This window comes from Apus apus, chromosome 2, assembly GCF_020740795.1.
Source record: "Apus apus isolate bApuApu2 chromosome 2, bApuApu2.pri.cur, whole genome shotgun sequence".
NCBI lineage: Eukaryota > Metazoa > Chordata > Aves > Apodiformes > Apodidae > Apus > Apus apus.
In genome coordinates this window covers 156,401,322-156,417,545 of record NC_067283.1, presented here as the reverse complement: position 1 = coordinate 156,417,545, position 16,224 = coordinate 156,401,322, and the positions used below count along the sequence as shown (strand labels likewise).

General features: G+C 55.3%; 1 protein-coding gene across 1 annotated transcript in view; it reads right to left on the bottom strand.

Moving 5' to 3' along the window:
• Positions 1–16,224, bottom strand: part of ARHGAP39 (Rho GTPase activating protein 39) — an 85,726-nt gene that overhangs the window by 28,705 nt on the left and 40,797 nt on the right. The window contains exon 2 of the mRNA XM_051610314.1: positions 10,788–11,219. Within this exon, the coding sequence (XP_051466274.1) occupies positions 10,788–11,219 (432 nt within the window). The remainder of the gene's footprint in view (positions 1–10,787; positions 11,220–16,224) is intronic.

Sequence of the window (16,224 nt, the reverse complement as noted above, 5' to 3'; positions counted from 1 at the left end):
CTGGGCAACCTGGGCCAGGCTCTCCCCACCCTCACAGCCCAGAATTTCTCCCTCACATCTCAGCTCCAGCTCCCTCTGCCAGCTGGAAACCCTTCCCCCTGCTCCCAGCCCTCCCTGCCCTTGTCCCAAGCCCCTCCCCAGCTTTCCTGGAGCCCCTTCAGGCACTGGAAGCTGCTCTCAGGTCTCCCTGGAGCCTTCTCTTCTCCAGGCTGAACACCCCAACTCTCCCAGCCTGTCTCCAGGGCAGAGCTGCTCCAGCCCTCCCATCATCTCAGTGTCCATAATCCCTGATCATTGAGTAGTTTGGGCTAGAAAGGACCTTTGAACTTCACCTAGTCCAACCCCCTGCCATGAGCAGGGACATCTTCAAGTAGATCAGGTTGCTTAGAGCCACATCCAACCTGACCTGGGATGTTTCCAGGGATGGGGCATCTCCCACCTCCCTGGGCAACCTGGGCCAGGGTCTCACCACCCTGAGCTTAAAGTATCATCATAAATGAATTTATACTGAAACCTCACTGAGGTGCAACCACCACCCCATCCTTCTGCAGAGCTCCTCAGCTTGGGTTCCACCTCGTTACCTCCGGGCATCATAGAATCATAGAATCATGGAACTATTCAGGTTGGAAAAGCCCTTTGGGATCACTGAGACCAACCATCATCCCTACTCTACAAAGTTCTCCCCTAAACCATCTCCACCAACTCCACATCCAAACGACCCTTCAACACATCCAAGGATAGTGACTCCACCACCTCCCTGGGCAGCCTGTTCCAGAGTCTAACCACTCCTTCTGTGAACATTTTTTTCCTAATGTCCAGACTAATCTTCCCCTGGTGCAGCTTGAAGCCCTTCCCTCTTGTTCTGTCTCTCATTATCTGTGAGAAGAGTCCAGCACCAACCTCTCCACAATGACCTTTCAGGCAGTTGTAGAGACTGATGAGGTCTCCCCTCAGCCTCCTCTTTCTCAAACTAAACATTCCCAGCTCCTTCAAGTGTTCTTCATCAGATTGATTCTCCAGGCCCTTCACCAGCTCTGTTGCCTCCTCTGTCCTTGCTCCAGCACCTTGAGATCTCTCTGGAATGGAGGTGCCCAAAACTGGACACAACACTCCAGGTGTGGCCTCACCAGTGCTGAGCACAGGGGGACAATCACCTCTCTGCTTCTGCTGGTCACACTATGTCTAATCCAAGCCAGGATGCCATGGGCTTTTTGGCCACCTGGACACACACTGGCTCGTGTTCAGCCCCTTGTCAATGAGAACCCCCAGGTCCTTTCCTGCCAGACACTTTCCAGCCACACTTCCCCAAGCCTGGAGCGTTGCCTGGGGTTGTTGTGGCCCAAGTGCAGGGCCCAGCACTTGGCCTTGTTGAAGCCCAGACCATGGACATCAGCCCAGCGATCCAACCTTTCCAAGTCACTGTCTCCAACCCCAATCTTTGCCCTCCCTGCATCCCAACAGGCATCCAGTGGGATGGACTCGCTCAGCCATCAGCTCCACCTCTGCAGGGACCTTGGTGGAGATGGTTCAGGTGTTCCAGAGGACACCCAGCACAATGGTGGACTGGAGAGACGTGGATCCCTCAGCCCGTGCTCCTTGCATGGAAAATAAACGGATCCCTTGCTCATCTGCCTCATCCATGGAAAAAAATCTGGGGAGAAAGGGTGAAGGGAAGAGCCTTGCAAGTACCTGAGGAACATCTGCACCCAAGGAACATTTCTGCACCCAAGGAACATCTTCCAACAGCCCATCAGGTCTAAACGTGGGCTGAGATCAGTGGTAACGTCCAGTGCCTTGAAGCTCACTGCTTTGGTCTTCTAGTAGCAGAGAAGGTGACCCTAAACATCCATCCCGAGGAGAAGAGCAGCCACCCAAGGTATACCTGGGTATAACCCACCACATCTGGGGCAAAATGGGAACTAAGAGTCTGCTCCATCCCTGGAAGTGTTGAAGGGCAGGTTGGATGGGACTTGGAGCAGCCTGGGCTGGCGGGAGGTGTCCCTGCCCACGCAGGGGGGTTGGAGTAGATGGTCTTTAAATGTCCCTTCCAACCCAAACCATGGGATGACTCGATGAAAATGCGTGTTTTTCTGAAGTTAAAATACCCTTCCTCTACTGAAGGGACAGCCTGTCTCCACCTCTGCTGGGTGCCAGCATCTCCAGCACAGCCCAGGGCAGTGGGGACAGACAGACAACACTGGTGGCTCTTTCTGGAGGACAAAAGAGCACCTTCCAAACCTTGATGTTAAACCCAACCTGGCTAAACCGGGCTCTGTAAGACCAGATGTGAACTTGGAAGCACGTTGGCACGGGTCAGTGCTGCCCACTGAGCTGCAGCTGGTCCTTCAAAGCCTTCTGGGCCCCTCACTTCAAGGACATTGAGGTGCTGGAGCAGGTCCAGAGGAGACAAGGAGGCTGGTGAAGGGACTGGAGGGAAAGTCTTATAGGGAGAGGCTGAGGGAGCTGGGGTTGTTCAGCCTGGAGAAGAGGAGGCTCAGGGGGACCTTCTCACTTTCTACAACTACCTGAAGGGAGGTTTAGTCAGGTGGGGCTGGGCTCTTTTTCCAGGCAACCAGTGACAGGACAAGAGGGCCTGGCCTGAAGCTGCTCCAGGTTTAGGATGGATATCAGGAAGCATTTCCTCATGGAGAGGGTGATCAGACATTGGGATGGGCTTCCCAGGGAAGTGGTGGAGGCACCATCCCTGGAGGTGTTCAAGGAAAAGCTGGAGGTGGCACTTAGTGCCATGGTCTGGAGATGTGGTGGTGTTGGTCATAGGCTGGACCTGATGGTCTGAAAGGTCTTTTCCAGCCTCAGTAATTCTGTGATTCTGTTGCCAGAAGCACCCGAGGAGAAGGAAGGATGGCAGGACACCAAGTGATGTCTCTGCCTAGAACACACCTCCCGGCAGGGGGTGGGACCAGGGGGGAGGTGGAAATCATGGGAGGGAGGATAAATGTCACCTTTGCATGGGTGGCACCAAAACCACATCTTTGGAGAGCAACATGGGGAGAGAAAACACTATGAATCACCATCCCCAGCAGCACCCAATGTGGGGGGCTTTTATCATGGAATCATGGAAGGGTTTGGGTTGGAAGGGACATTTAAAGCCCATCTAGATCCAACCCCCTGGCATGGGCAGGGACACCTCCCAGCAGCCCAGGCTGCTCCAAGCCCCATCCAACCTGCCCTTCAACACTGCCAGGGATGGGGCAGCCACAGCTTCCCTGGGCAACCTGGGAGCACAAGGGTCTCCCCACCCTCACAGCTCTCATGAAGGTCTGCAGAAGTGTCACAAGATAAAAGCAGCACCTTAAACACCTCCTGAACTCTGCTGGTAAGGGGATAATCTGGAAGGCTTGATCCAGGTTGAAGTGGAGGAAAGGGATGGCATTAAGGGCTTGCACAGACATGGGTCTATGGGGACCAAGTCACCTGCCAGAAGTCCTGGTGGGTAAAATCACTCCCAGAAACCATCAAGAAGCTGATCACAGAAAGCAAGACCTGCTCTAACCAAAAGCTGACTGGTCCTGCTGTGGCATGGTCATGGAAGGGTGCCCTGAGGCCTCCCCAAAAACCTTCTCTTCTCCAGGTAAAGTCAGTCCAGCTCCCTCATCTTCTCCTCCCATCCTGGTGGCTTCTCCACTGGACTCGCTCAAGTTTATCCAGTTTTTCTCCTCCTGGAGAGCCCAAAACTTGATGCAGTTTGCCCAGTTCTGGTCTGGTGATGAAGAATTGCTGCCCTTCACCTACCAGCTATGGACCTGGTCCTACAGCCCAGGTTGCTTCCAGCCTCTCTTGCTACCAACACATGGTGCTCACCTGCACTTAGCACAGAGCTCTCCAGGACTGGTGAGTCCTCAGAAGAGCTGTTACCCAGGCAGCCACCACCCAGAGAGGGTTAATCCACCCCGGGCTGCTACACCTGGTCCTGCCGAGCTTCAGGAGGTTCTTCCCAGCCTGTCCTCACTCCTCCAGGTCCCTTCTGAACATCAGCCCTGCCCTCAAGCAGAGCAGCTTATCTGCAGACTGGAGGGTGACTCGTGTCTCCTCCCTAGGTTACTGGTCCCAGTTTGCAGGATGGGCCTGGGAGGAGCTTCCAACCATCAGGCTGGGTATGAGCCATTAACCACCACCCCCTTGAGCCTGATGATCCAGTTTTCTTACCCCGCTGGTTGTGTCCCTGTCTAGACTGATGGCCCAACCTGGACCCAAGGACGCCATCTGAGACCCATCAAAAACCTCACCAGACTCAAGGCAGACGCTCCCACCATCCAGGCAACCTAGTCATATCATCACAGAGGGTTGGTTAAACATCATCCACCCTTGGTAAATCCATGCTGGCCATTCCCACCCACCTCTGTGTCACCCATGTCCAACAGAAATGGCTTCCAAGGGAACTCACTCCATGGCCCAAGGTGATACTGACCAACCTTTAACTCCCTAGAGCTGCAGGCAGGCTGCTTGTCCCTTGGCTGCCACCCCTGCAGATGCCACCATGCCCCTGCTAATGTCACCCTCTTCCTTCCCAACCCAATAATTTCTTGCTTACACCCTCCTCACTTGACTTCTGTTTAAAAATAAGGGCCAAGGCCTCTGCAAGAGCCAAGCTGAAGACCAAAAGAGGCACCAGGAGACCAAGATGAGCAGTGGTTTGTCACAACAGGACACAAGGGGCAAGACTATGTGGAGCCCATCTCACCACAGCAGCAAGGTTGTTCACCTTCCTCCTGACAAGGGACATGGTGGGGCTGGTGCCACCACAACTTCAGCAGGATCCCCTTTCCCTCTGGAGGTGAACAAACAGCAGAAGCAAAACCCTCACTCGAGACCATCTGGTTGAAGTGTTTTCCAAGATATTTCCCTTTCCTCCAGCTCCTCTTGGGAGATGACAAAGGACTAAGATTGTGTGAAAGATCTACTGGAAGGGACCTTAAAGATCATCTAGACCCAACCCCTGCATGGGCAGGGACACCTCCCAGCAGCCCAGGCTGCTCCAAGCCCCATCCAACCTGCCCTTCAACACTGCCAGGGATGGGGCAGCCACAGCTTCTCTGGGCAACCTGGGAGCACAAGGGTGACCAGGAGCAGCTGAGGGAGCTGGGGGTGTCCAGCCTGCAGCAAAGGAGGCTGAGGGGAGACCTGCTGGCTCTGCAGCTGCCTGAGAGGAGGTTGGAGCCAGGGGGGTCGGGCTCTGCTCCCCAGGAACAAGCCCTGGGACAAGAGGGAACGGCCTCAAGTTGTGCCAGGGGAGGTTGAGGTTGGATCTGGGGAACAATTCCTTCCTGGCAAGGGTTGTCAGGGCCTGGCCCAGGCTGCCCAGGGCAGGGGGGGAGTCCCCATCCCTGGAGGGGTTTCCAAGCCCTGGAGATGGTGCTGAGGGACATGGGGCAGGGGTGGCCTTGGCAGGGCTGGGGGAATGGGTGGGCTGGGGGATCTTAAAGGTTTTTCCAACCCACCCCATGATGTTCTGACTCCCAGGGCTGGAAGGTCCTCACAGCCTGTTGGTCCCTCCCTCTGCTGCCGTGACTGAGCCAATTAGGGCAGCTTAATAAGGAGGGGGAAAGAAAGATCATCACATTGAAATGCCACAAGATGCTCAGACCCTCTGGTTCCTTCCTCCCAGACCAGCACCTGCCCAAGTGCAGCTGGGACCCAGGACTCGGGGCTAATCCCCAATTGTGACTAATGAGATCTTCTCCCGGTCCTAATTACGCCAGAGCCCAAACCCCATTATCCAAATGTATCCGATGTCAATCGCTGGGCCGGGCACCCGGGGCAGGGTTTAATGAGATGCTGAGGATGCCAGAAACACCCAACATTTGCTCCCCAAAAAGTGAGCATCAGGAGCAGGAGAACCAGAACCAAACCCCGGGGCCTGAAACTCCAGCAGCTGCTTCTGTTCCGCAGCGACGCGGGAGAATCAGCAGCACATCTGGAGGGGCAGAACATCTGGAAGGGGAGGCACATCTGGAGGGGCAGCACATCTGGAGCTGCCTCTCACTCCGAGCCAGCAGCACTCCCAAAAGGCAGCTCTGCATTTCCACCCCCTTCTCCTCCCCCTCTCCCAGCCTGGACCTTCTCCCAGCTGGAGTTGAGGACAACTCCAAAGGGGACTTTCGTTTTGTTTTAATTAATGCCCTAAAAAATGGATCGCAAAGAGCTCCAGCAGTGACACAAGTTCATTTCATAGAACCATCACAGAATCACAGAATGGTTTGGGTTGGAAGGGACATTAAAGCCCATCTAGATCCAACCCCCTGCATGGGCAGGGACACCTCCCAGCAGCCCAGGCTGCTCCAAGCCCCATCCAACCTGCCCTTCAACACTGCCAGGGATGGGGCAGCCACAGCTTCCCTGGGCAACCTGGGCCAGGCTCTCCCCACCCTCACAGCCCAGAATTTCTCCCTCACATCTCAGCTCCAGCTCCCTCTGCCAGCTGCAAACCCTTCCCCCTGCTCCCATCCCTCCCTGCCCTTGTCCCAAGCCCCTCCCCAGCTTTCCTGGAGCCCCTTCAGGCACTGGAAGGTGCTCTCAGGTCTCCCTGGAGCCTTCTCTTCTCCAGGCTGAACACCCCAGCTCTCCCAGCCTGGCTCCAGAGCAGAGCTGCTCCAGCTCTCCCAGCATCTCCAGGGCCTCCATATGGACACTCTCCAACAGCTCCGTGTCCCTCCTGTGCTGAGAGCTCCAGAGCTGAACCCAGCTCCTTCCTGGCAGCTTCAGCGTGGAAACCTCTGGCAGAACAGCAAACATCTCATTAATAAATTAAGAAAAATAATGAAATGAAATATTTACCCCCCTGCCCAGGGCAGGAAGTGGCCCCGTTTCACAGCAACGTTTGCTTTTATTATTACACGAAGGGAAAGCGACTCCGTGACCGAAACAGCACAGCTCGGTGGCCAAGCCAGGAACAGAAATGAAATCCCAGCACCTAAATCCCTGCCCCCTTCCCAATCCCTGCCCTGCAAAGCTCCAGGCCCTTAATTACAGCCACGGGTTCTCATCCAAGTGAAAAGGTGCTTTTCTTTCTGGTTATATAAACTGTATTTTTGGGTCCGAGTGTCGACGTCAGCGCTCGGCTGGATGAGACCAAAATCCATCTAATCTCAAGTCCTGGGTTTTTTTTTTGGTGTTTTGTTTTGTTTTGTTTTGTTTTTTTTCAGGATATGAAAAAGGAGCAGGGCCCTGGTCTCCTGAGTTCATCTCTGTCCCTGGGTTGGAGCAGGAGGTGCGAGGTGGGAAGAGTTTTAGGGAAAATGTTTAACAGGGTAAGAGGAAAAAGGAGTTAAATCTTGAGATCATGGAAGTATGGAATGGGTTGGGTTGGAGGGACCTTAAAGATCATCCAGTTCCGACCCCCCTGCACGGGCAGGGACACCTCCCAGCAGCCCAGGCTGCTCCAAGCCCCATCCAACCTGCCCTTCAACACTGCCAGGGATGGGGCAGCCACAGCTTCTCTGGGCAACCTGGGCCAGGCTCTCCCCACCCTCACAGCCCAGAATTTCTCCCTCCCATCTCAGCTCCAGCTCCCTCTGCCAGCTGCAAACCCTTCCCCCTGCTCCCATCCCTCCCTGCCCTTGTCCCAAGCCCCTCCCCAGCTTTCCTGGAGCCCCTTCAGGCACTGGAAGGTGCTCTCAGGTCTCCCTGGAGCCTTCTCTTCTCCAGGCTGAACACCCCAGCTCTCCCAGCCTGGCTCCAGAGCAGAGCTGCTCCAGCTCCTCTGTTCTTCACCCAGAAGAAGCTCTTGACTCCAGAACTTCACCCCATGAGTCAGTCAGGAGCTGATTTTGGAAAGGAACATGTCAATATGGTCACGGAGAACCCAGACATCCTTTGGAAAACTCTTCCCATGCTGATGTATCTCCAAGTTCCCATGGCTAGTTATCTCCTATGACCAAGCTCTATGGACTTAACCCATAAAGAAGTTATTTAAGCCTTGGGTGGCCACGTTCCAACCTTGAGATATTGGCACTTCCAAGACACCCATCTTGAGCTGAACACACCACGGAGATGGAAAGGGCACCAAATGCTGTTTCAGAACAAGCCCTTCCACAGAAGGAACAGAGAAGCCTGCACCTCCAGAGGCCACCTCAGCTGCTTGCAGAAGGTTTTCCAGACCTCAGGAGTGGTTGTTAAGGAAGGAGAAACATTCAGTCCTCTGGTGGCAGCAGATGGAGAAGAGCAACAAGGAGAACTTATTTCTTGCCAATTTCAGAAAGGCCAAGTGCTGTTCCTGGAGCTATGTGGGTTTCATAGGTCTCCTCCACATCCCTCCTCTGTGGGAAGCCCTCACTGCTCAGGTCCATCAGCTGGAAGGGGACAAGTGGCACCTGAGCTGCCCTTCCAGCAGTGATGACCTTGTCCCTCCTCCAAAGGACCCTTGTCTGACCTCAAAGCAGGACACTTTGGCATCTTGTGGATTGTGAGAGATGGAGAAAGCCCATCTGACCTTGAGAGGGAATCAACAGGTTGTGGAAACATGTCCTGTTCTGGGTGGCGTGGCTCCTAAACCAAGGAGAACCACTTGCACTTGGCACAGGGATCAACAAATCACCAGATCAGTATGGTTGGATAAGACTGTTAAGACCATCAAGTCCCACTGTTCCCCCTGCCCTGCCAAGGCCACCACTGATCACAACATCATCTCCTTGGCCTCCTCTGGACTCTCTCCAACACCTCCATGTCCTCCTTATATCTGGGGCTCCAGAGCTGGACACAGTTCTCCAGGTGGGGTCTCACAAGAGCCACGTAGAGGTGCAGAACCACCTCCCTTGACCTGCTGGGCCACATCCCTTTTTAACAATAATGTCTTTTTAAAGTGCTCATGGTCAGGAACCAACACACGAAGGTGGAGAAGCCCTGAATGCTGAGGAGCTGGAGGCACAAAGGCCTGACCTGGCTCTGCCCTCTGCAGCTCCTCTGGCCACCACCAAAAATCCATTTCTAATTTGTACAGCTCATCTCTGGCTGGTCTGTCCTGGAGATGAAACCTCTGCATCCCTGGGAGCTTTCCTGCCCATCGGAGTATGGAAGCCCTTCCAGGGCCTGAAGGGGCTCCAGGAAAGCTGGGCAGGGGCTTGGGACAAGGGCAGGGAGGGATGGGAGCAGGGGGAAGGGTTTCCAGCTGGCAGAGGGAGCTGGAGATGAGATATGAGGGAGAAATTCTGGGCTGTGAGGGTGGGGAGAGCCTGGCCCAGGTTGCCCAGGGAAGCTGTGGCTGCCCCATCCCTGGCAGTGTTGAAGGGCAGGTTGGATGGGGCTTGGAGCAGCCTGGGCTGCTGGGAGGTGTCCCTGCCCATGGCAGGGGTGGCACTGGGTGGGCTTTGGGGTCCTTTCCAGCTGAAACCATTCCATTCTATGATTCTATGAGATCAAAACCTGTCCACACCATCCCTGTTAACCCTTCAGGAACAAGCTCCTGCTTCACCAACCTTCTTCTGGGCTGCACGGCCAGCAGGTCAAGGGAGGTGATGGCCCTGGATTCTCCCATGGGTGGTGGAAACTTGTTGCACCCACTCCAGAGCTTTGTGAATCACAGAATCATCCAATGGTTTGGGTTGGGAGGGACGTCTGAAGGCCACCTGGTCCAAACCCCCTGCCATGAGCAGGGACATCTTCAACCAGACCAGGTTCCTCAGGGGCCTGTCCAACCTGACCTGGAATGCTTCCAGGGATGGGGAATCTCCCACCTCTCTGGGCAACCTGAGAGTTGCCCACCCTCATTGTAACAAATTTCTTCCTAACACCTGTTTAGGTTAAAAGTTAAGTTTTAGGTTAAAACCATCACCCCTTGTCCTGCTGAAGGTCAGGACTTGGTATCTTCAAGGTTGGGCAAACAAAGACTGACTTAAAAAGCCACGAGTGATCCTTGTGATTGAACACCAAAACCACCCACCTCTCCAACCAGATGCCATCCCCACATTCCAGGACCTTGATCAGAGGATCTTCCAAAAGCTCAGGGAGACCAAGGTCTACCCTCATGGCCTTGCTCAGAGGCAAGGCTGCCTCTGAGGGCCCAGATGGAAGGAACCTGCTGAGCTGGGAGCTCCTGTTGCCATCCTGCCTGGCCAGCAGATCACCCAGCCACAGCTTCTGTGAGCCAGGGAGAAGGAGGTAGGACTTGTTGGGGGCAGGAATGGTGCAGCTGATTGCTCAGCAGTGACACTGCTTGGGTGATTTATGTCATGAGAGGTGGAGCTGAAGGGGATACTCATCTATTAATGGGTGATTTTAGCTGGAAAAACTCTTTGAGATCATCAAGTCCACCCGTTCCCCCAGCCCTGCCAAGGCCACCCCTGCCCCTTGTCCCTCAGCACCATCTCCAGGGCTTGGAAACCCCTCCAGGGATGGGGACTCCCCCCTGCCCTGGGCAGCCTGGGCCAGGCCCTGACAACCCTTGCCAGGAAGGAATTGTTCCCCAGATCCAACCTCAGCCTCCCCTGGCACAACTTGAGGCCCTTCCCTCTTGTCCCAGGGCTTGTTCCTGGGGAGCAGAGCCCGACCCCCCTGGCTCCAACCTCCTCTCAGGCAGCTGCAGAGCCAGCAGGTCTCCCCTCAGCCTCCTTTGCTCCAGGCTGGACACCCCCAGCTCCCTCAGCTGCTCCTCTCAAGTTCTCCAGCCCCTTCTCCTTCTGCTCCAGCCCCTTCCCCAGCTCCAGGGCCCTTCCCTGGCCACTCCCCACCCCCTCCACGTCCCTTTTCTTGCCGCGAAACCCCCAAGACCCACCCCCGGGACGCGAGGTCTGCACCAACCCACCACCCAGCCCCTGGTCTGTTGTTTTGTTTACCTCTCCGTCTCCTCTTTCACCACTGCGTACTGGGTGGCCTGGCAGCTCGTCCTCTGCTCCTGCACCTTCTCACTGCCCTCCAGCTCCTGCTCCAGGGAGGAGCTGGTGCTTCCTTCCCTGCTGACATTGCTGCTCCTCCCGGGGCTGTTTTCCGTGGACGCTCTGGGCGACTCCGTGTTTTGCTTCAGGGTTTGCAGCTTGGCCAAGGGGATGATGTCGCAGTTCTGGGGCCGGTGCCACACGGTCCTCTGGGTGGTGGCATTGTAGTAGTAGAAGCGGGAGGTGTTGGGGTCGAAGAGCTCCCACCACTGGTTCTCGTTGGTGCGCTTGATCCGCACCCCGGCCGGGGGGTCCCAGACGCACTCCCCGGTGATCAGGTTGGCGTACATGCGCTCCCGGGTGCGGGGCTCGATGATCTCCACCCATTCCAGCCTGGAGGAGGAGGAGGGGAAGAAGAAGCAAAAGGGACTTCAACCCCGTGGGCCGGGCTTGGGACAGGATCACCCGACAAGGCTGGGAAAGGTCTTTGAGATCATCAAGTCCAGCCTGGGACCTGAGACCACCACGTCAGGGCTTTCAGGAAGTGACTTTAAGGACCATCCCATCCCACCCCCTGCACGGGCAGGGACACCTCCCAGCAGCCCAGGCTGCTCCAAGCCCCATCCAACCTGCCCTTCAACACTGCCAGGGATGGGGCAGCCACAGCTTCCCTGGGCAACCTGGGCCAGGCTCTCCCCACCCTCACAGCCCAGAATTTCTCCCTCACATCTCAGCTCCAGCTCCCTCTGCCAGCTGGAAACCCTTCCCCCTGCTCCCATCCCTCCCTGCCCTTGTCCCAAGCCCCTCCCCAGCTTTCCTGGAGCCCCTTCAGGCACTGGAAGGTGCTCTCAGGTCTCCCTGGAGCCTTCTCTTCTCCAGGTTGAACACCCCAGCTCTCCCAGCCTGGCTCCAGAGCAGAGCTGCTCCAGCCCTCCCATCAACTCTGTGGCCCCTTCTGTCTTCTCTCCAACAGCTCCGTGTGCTTCTTATGCTATAACTGACACAAGAGATTGGAAGGTGTTCATGGAGCCTCAAACTCACTCTGCTGGCTAGAAAACCACCCCTCACCCTACAGGAAAGGCTCCAAAAAGCCTGAAAACTCACCCCAAATCCATTTTTTTCCCTTGCACTGCCCCAGACAAGGAGCCCAGCTGATGCTTGTATCAGGTTTCAGCTGCAAAACCAGCTGAAAGGAACCCTGAACTCAGGAGAACTCAGGGAAGTTATTTCAAAGCCCCTGAGAATCAACCAAACTTCAAGTTGCAGGTGCCTTGTTGTGCTATTTAAGGTCAGGTTCCTCACCCTGACCCAGGAAGGACCTTTGGTGCTAAAGTGATGATGTAGGACCCTCTTCCACCCTCCACCCTCCTCCACCCCAGGGCAGCATGGGACCAGAGGTGGGTCAGGGAAGCTGGGAGGAGCACAAATATCCACCTCCCCCCTCGTTGCTGCAGAAACCCCACCAGGACATCCCACTGTTCAGGTTCTCCAGCTCATCTTCTTCGGTCGTTACCCCCACACACCCCATGGGTTTAATTGGTATTTCCAAGGAGAAAAGGTGGTGCCACCTCCTTGGAAACCCTTTTTTTTGGGGGGGGTGGGGTGGCTGATTGTAGGGAATTGTAGAATCATTGAATCATCAAAGGGTTTGGGTTGGATGGGACCTTTGAAGGTCACCTAGTTCAACCCCCTTGCAATGAACAGGGACATCTTCAACCAGACCAGGTTCCTCAGAGCCCCATCCAACCTGACCTGGAATGTTTCCAGGGATGATCTATGATCTATAATATATCTAATACAGTATAAAATATATATAATAAACATATCTCTATCTCCATTTAGATTTTAATAGATACTTAATAAATATCTTGCTTTGATTCTTCCCTGGCTCTAAGCAGGATAATCTGGTTTATTACTCCTTATTTTTGCAGGAATATTTTACTTGAAAAGATGTTGTTGGAGCCCCCAGAATAAAAATAAAAATATTAAACAGTTCCTTATTGTCAAGTCTTAGAAATCCTGGGCTGGTGGAGACAGAGAACTGAGGAGGGTCAGCAATAAAATGGCATTAACTGCAGGCAGAGAAGAGCAGAAGATCAAAGTGTTTGGGATCTGGGGCTTGTTTCTGCACCAGTAATTTTGGTGTCAAGGAATGTTTTAATGAAGAGAGATTGTTAACCTGAAAGGTGGGAGATTTCTTTGCTAACTGGCCCGACAGAGCCAGGCAGCTGGAAAATCCAACCCAGGGCAGGGAACCCAAGGAGAAGAGCTTCTTGTCATGGCAGCTGGAGCTGGCAGAGAAGCTTGGAGTGGGATGGAGCTTCTGCACAGAAATAAACCCCAACAAGGCAGCTTTTCCCACTGAGCAGGAGTTGCCTGCCCAGGGCGCAGGTGCTGAGCTTGAGGAGCTGAGAAGAAACGTGCCAAGAGGGTTGGGAGGCACTTGAGGACCAGGCTGACAGCTTCTGCTTCCCCACTCCTGGCTCTCCTGAAAAGCTCCACCAGAAGATGGTTGTGCTGCCCACACAGGCTGGTCCTCAGCCTCCCTCCTCCTGCCTATGGAGGAGTGGTGGGAGATGAACCCCCCAACTGGGCAGGCTGCTCCCAAAATCCCAACTCCTAGAATCACTCCTAGAATGGTTTGGGTTGGAGGGACCTTAGAGACCACCCAGTGCCACCCCGGCATGGGCAGGGACACCTCCCAGCAGCCCAGGCTGCTCCAAGCCCCATCCAACCTGCCCTTCAACACTGCCAGGGATGGGGCAGCCACAGCTTCCCTGGGCAACCTGGGCCAGGCTCTCCCCACCCTCACAGCCCAGAATTTCTCCCTCACATCTCAGCTCCAGCTCCCTCTGCCAGCTGGAAACCCTTCCCCCTGCTCCCATCCCTCCCTGCCCTTGTCCCAAGCCCCTCCCCAGCTTTCCTGGAGCCCCTTCAGGCACTGGAAGGTGCTCTAAGGTCTCCCTGGAGCCTTCTCTTCTCCAGGCTGAACACCCCAGCTCTCCCAGCCTGGCTCCAGAGCAGAGATGCTCCAGATCCATCATCTCTGTGGCTCCTCTGGCCTCACTCCAACAGCTCCACGTCCTTGTGTTGGGGACCCCAGAACTGTTCCCTGTCCCCAGGGGTCTCACCACAAAGGCTCCTGTTCCTGCCGTCAGCCTGTGATAGTTACATCAAGTTGAATCTTCACTGCCTCAGCCTCCTGACCTTGTCCTGACATTGCCAAGCCAAGTCAGATCCCTTCCCCATCAAAGCCACGTTCCCACGAGCAGCTGATGACTCTTTCCAGCCCTCGGGGAGGATTTCCCTGCTTTTCATTTCATTTCATCTGAAAGGGACGAGCAAAGACTCCAACTGTCCAACTGATTCGCTTTGATAGGAACGTTCATTACTTCCTCAGGTGGCTTCAGCGTCGAATCTCTGCCAGGTCAGCACTTTCCTCCCTCACTGCAACGACTGCAGCTTGGTGTTCAGGGCGGAGCAGAAGTCCTTGTTTGTCCCAAAATAGCTGCTGTCTGGCAGGGGATGCGGCGCTGCTGGAGCTCACGTGCTCCGTGTCCTTCCAGCTCCTCAGGAGCTGTGAGGTTCAGGGTTCTTCTGCCGTCACGGATCAAGTCCAGGAGCTGCTGGAGGGTGAGGCTGGATCCTGAGCTCTGATCTGGCCTGACATTCCCTCCTTCTTGCCTTATATAGATGGATGGAAAATGGGACATGTCTTGGCACCGTGTGCTGGAGACCAGAAACCACCCATGTCCTGGGCTGTGTCACCAGCAGGGCCAGGAGGGGATTGTCCCCTCTGCTGAGACCCCCCTGCAGGGCTGGGGCCAGGCTGGGGTCCCCAGCACAGGAAGGACATGGAGCTGTTGGAGAGGCCAGAGGAGGCCCCAGAGATGATGGGAGGGCTGGAGCAGCTCTGCTCTGGAGACAGGCTGGGAGAGCTGGGGTGTTCAGCCTGGAGAAGAGAAGGCTCCAGGGAGACCTGAGAGCACCTTCCAGTGCCTGAAGGGGCTCCAGGAAAGCTGGGGAGGGGCTTGGGACAAGGGCAGGGAGGGATGGGAGCAGGGAGTGATGGCTTCAAACTAGAAGAGGGAGATTTAGGTTGGACATTAGGAAGAAATTCCTTAGTGTGAGTGTAGTGAGCCCAGGTTGCCCAGGGAAGCTGTGGCTGCCCCATCCCTGGCAGTGTTGAAGGGCAGGTTGGATGGGGCTTGGAGCAGCCTGGGCTGCTGGGAGGTGTCCCTGCCCATGCAGGGGTGGCACTGGGTGGGCTTTGAGGTCCCTTCCAATCTTAATGACTCTTTGATTCTATGATCTTCTAGGCCACTCCCAAACCAGTCTGTGATTCAATGATATCAGGAACACAGACGTGGCTCAAAGTGTTTCCTGAAGATGCTGGGGCTCTGTGGTGCATCTTCCCTTTCCACTGGTGTGGAAACTCCCAGACACTGTGCCCAAACTACCCCAAATTACTTCTCACCACTGGGAGAGCACCAGGATTTACACCAAGAAGCATTAACTCTCACTGGGAATCATGGAATATTTTAGGTTGGAAAACTCTTTAAGACCTTCCAGCCCACCCATTCCCCAGCCCTGCCAAGGCCACCCCTGCCCCATGTCCCTCAGCACCATCTCCAGGGCTTGGAAACCCCTCCAGGGATGGGGACTCCCCCCTGCCCTGGGCAGCCTGGGCCAGGCCCTGACAACCCTTGCCAGGAAGGAATTGTTCCCCAGATCCAACCTCAGCCTCCCCTGGCACAACTTGAGGCCGTTCCCTCTTGTCCCAGGGCTTGTTCCTGGGGAGCAGAGCCCGACCCCCCTGGCTCCAACCTCCTCTCAGGCAGCTGCAGAGCCAGCAGGTCTCCCCTCAGCCTCCTTTGCTCCAGGCTGGACACCCCCAGCTCCCTCAGCTGCTCCTCACAAGTTCTCCAGCCCCTTCTCCTTCTGCTCCAGCCCCTTCCCCAGCTCTGGGGCCCTTCCCTGGACACACTCCAGCCCTTCCATGTCCTTTTTGTCATGAAGGGCCCAAAACTGAAGCATCCCCCTCCATGCACCCTCCCCCCCCTCATCTCCAGAGAAAGCTTCAAGCAATTAGTGCCACCACCAAGGCTGGTTAAGGAGCAAAACACAGCAAGTCCTGTACCTGCCCACATGTTTTTTGGGACTCTTTGTGTGATGGGGTGTGTGTGGGGAGGGCTGTTCCTCAAGCTGTAGGACACCATGGAAAACACAACTTCATGTCCCAACCTCCACAAAACCCCAAGTCTCCAACATCTCTGGCAGTTCGTGCAACCCCTGCTGAAAAAATTACTACCCTAGGAAGTATTTTTGGGTCCAAAGGTGGAACCATCAAGGCCCTGAAAAGAAAACGTGAACAAGAAGATGGAACTCTTGCCCCCGG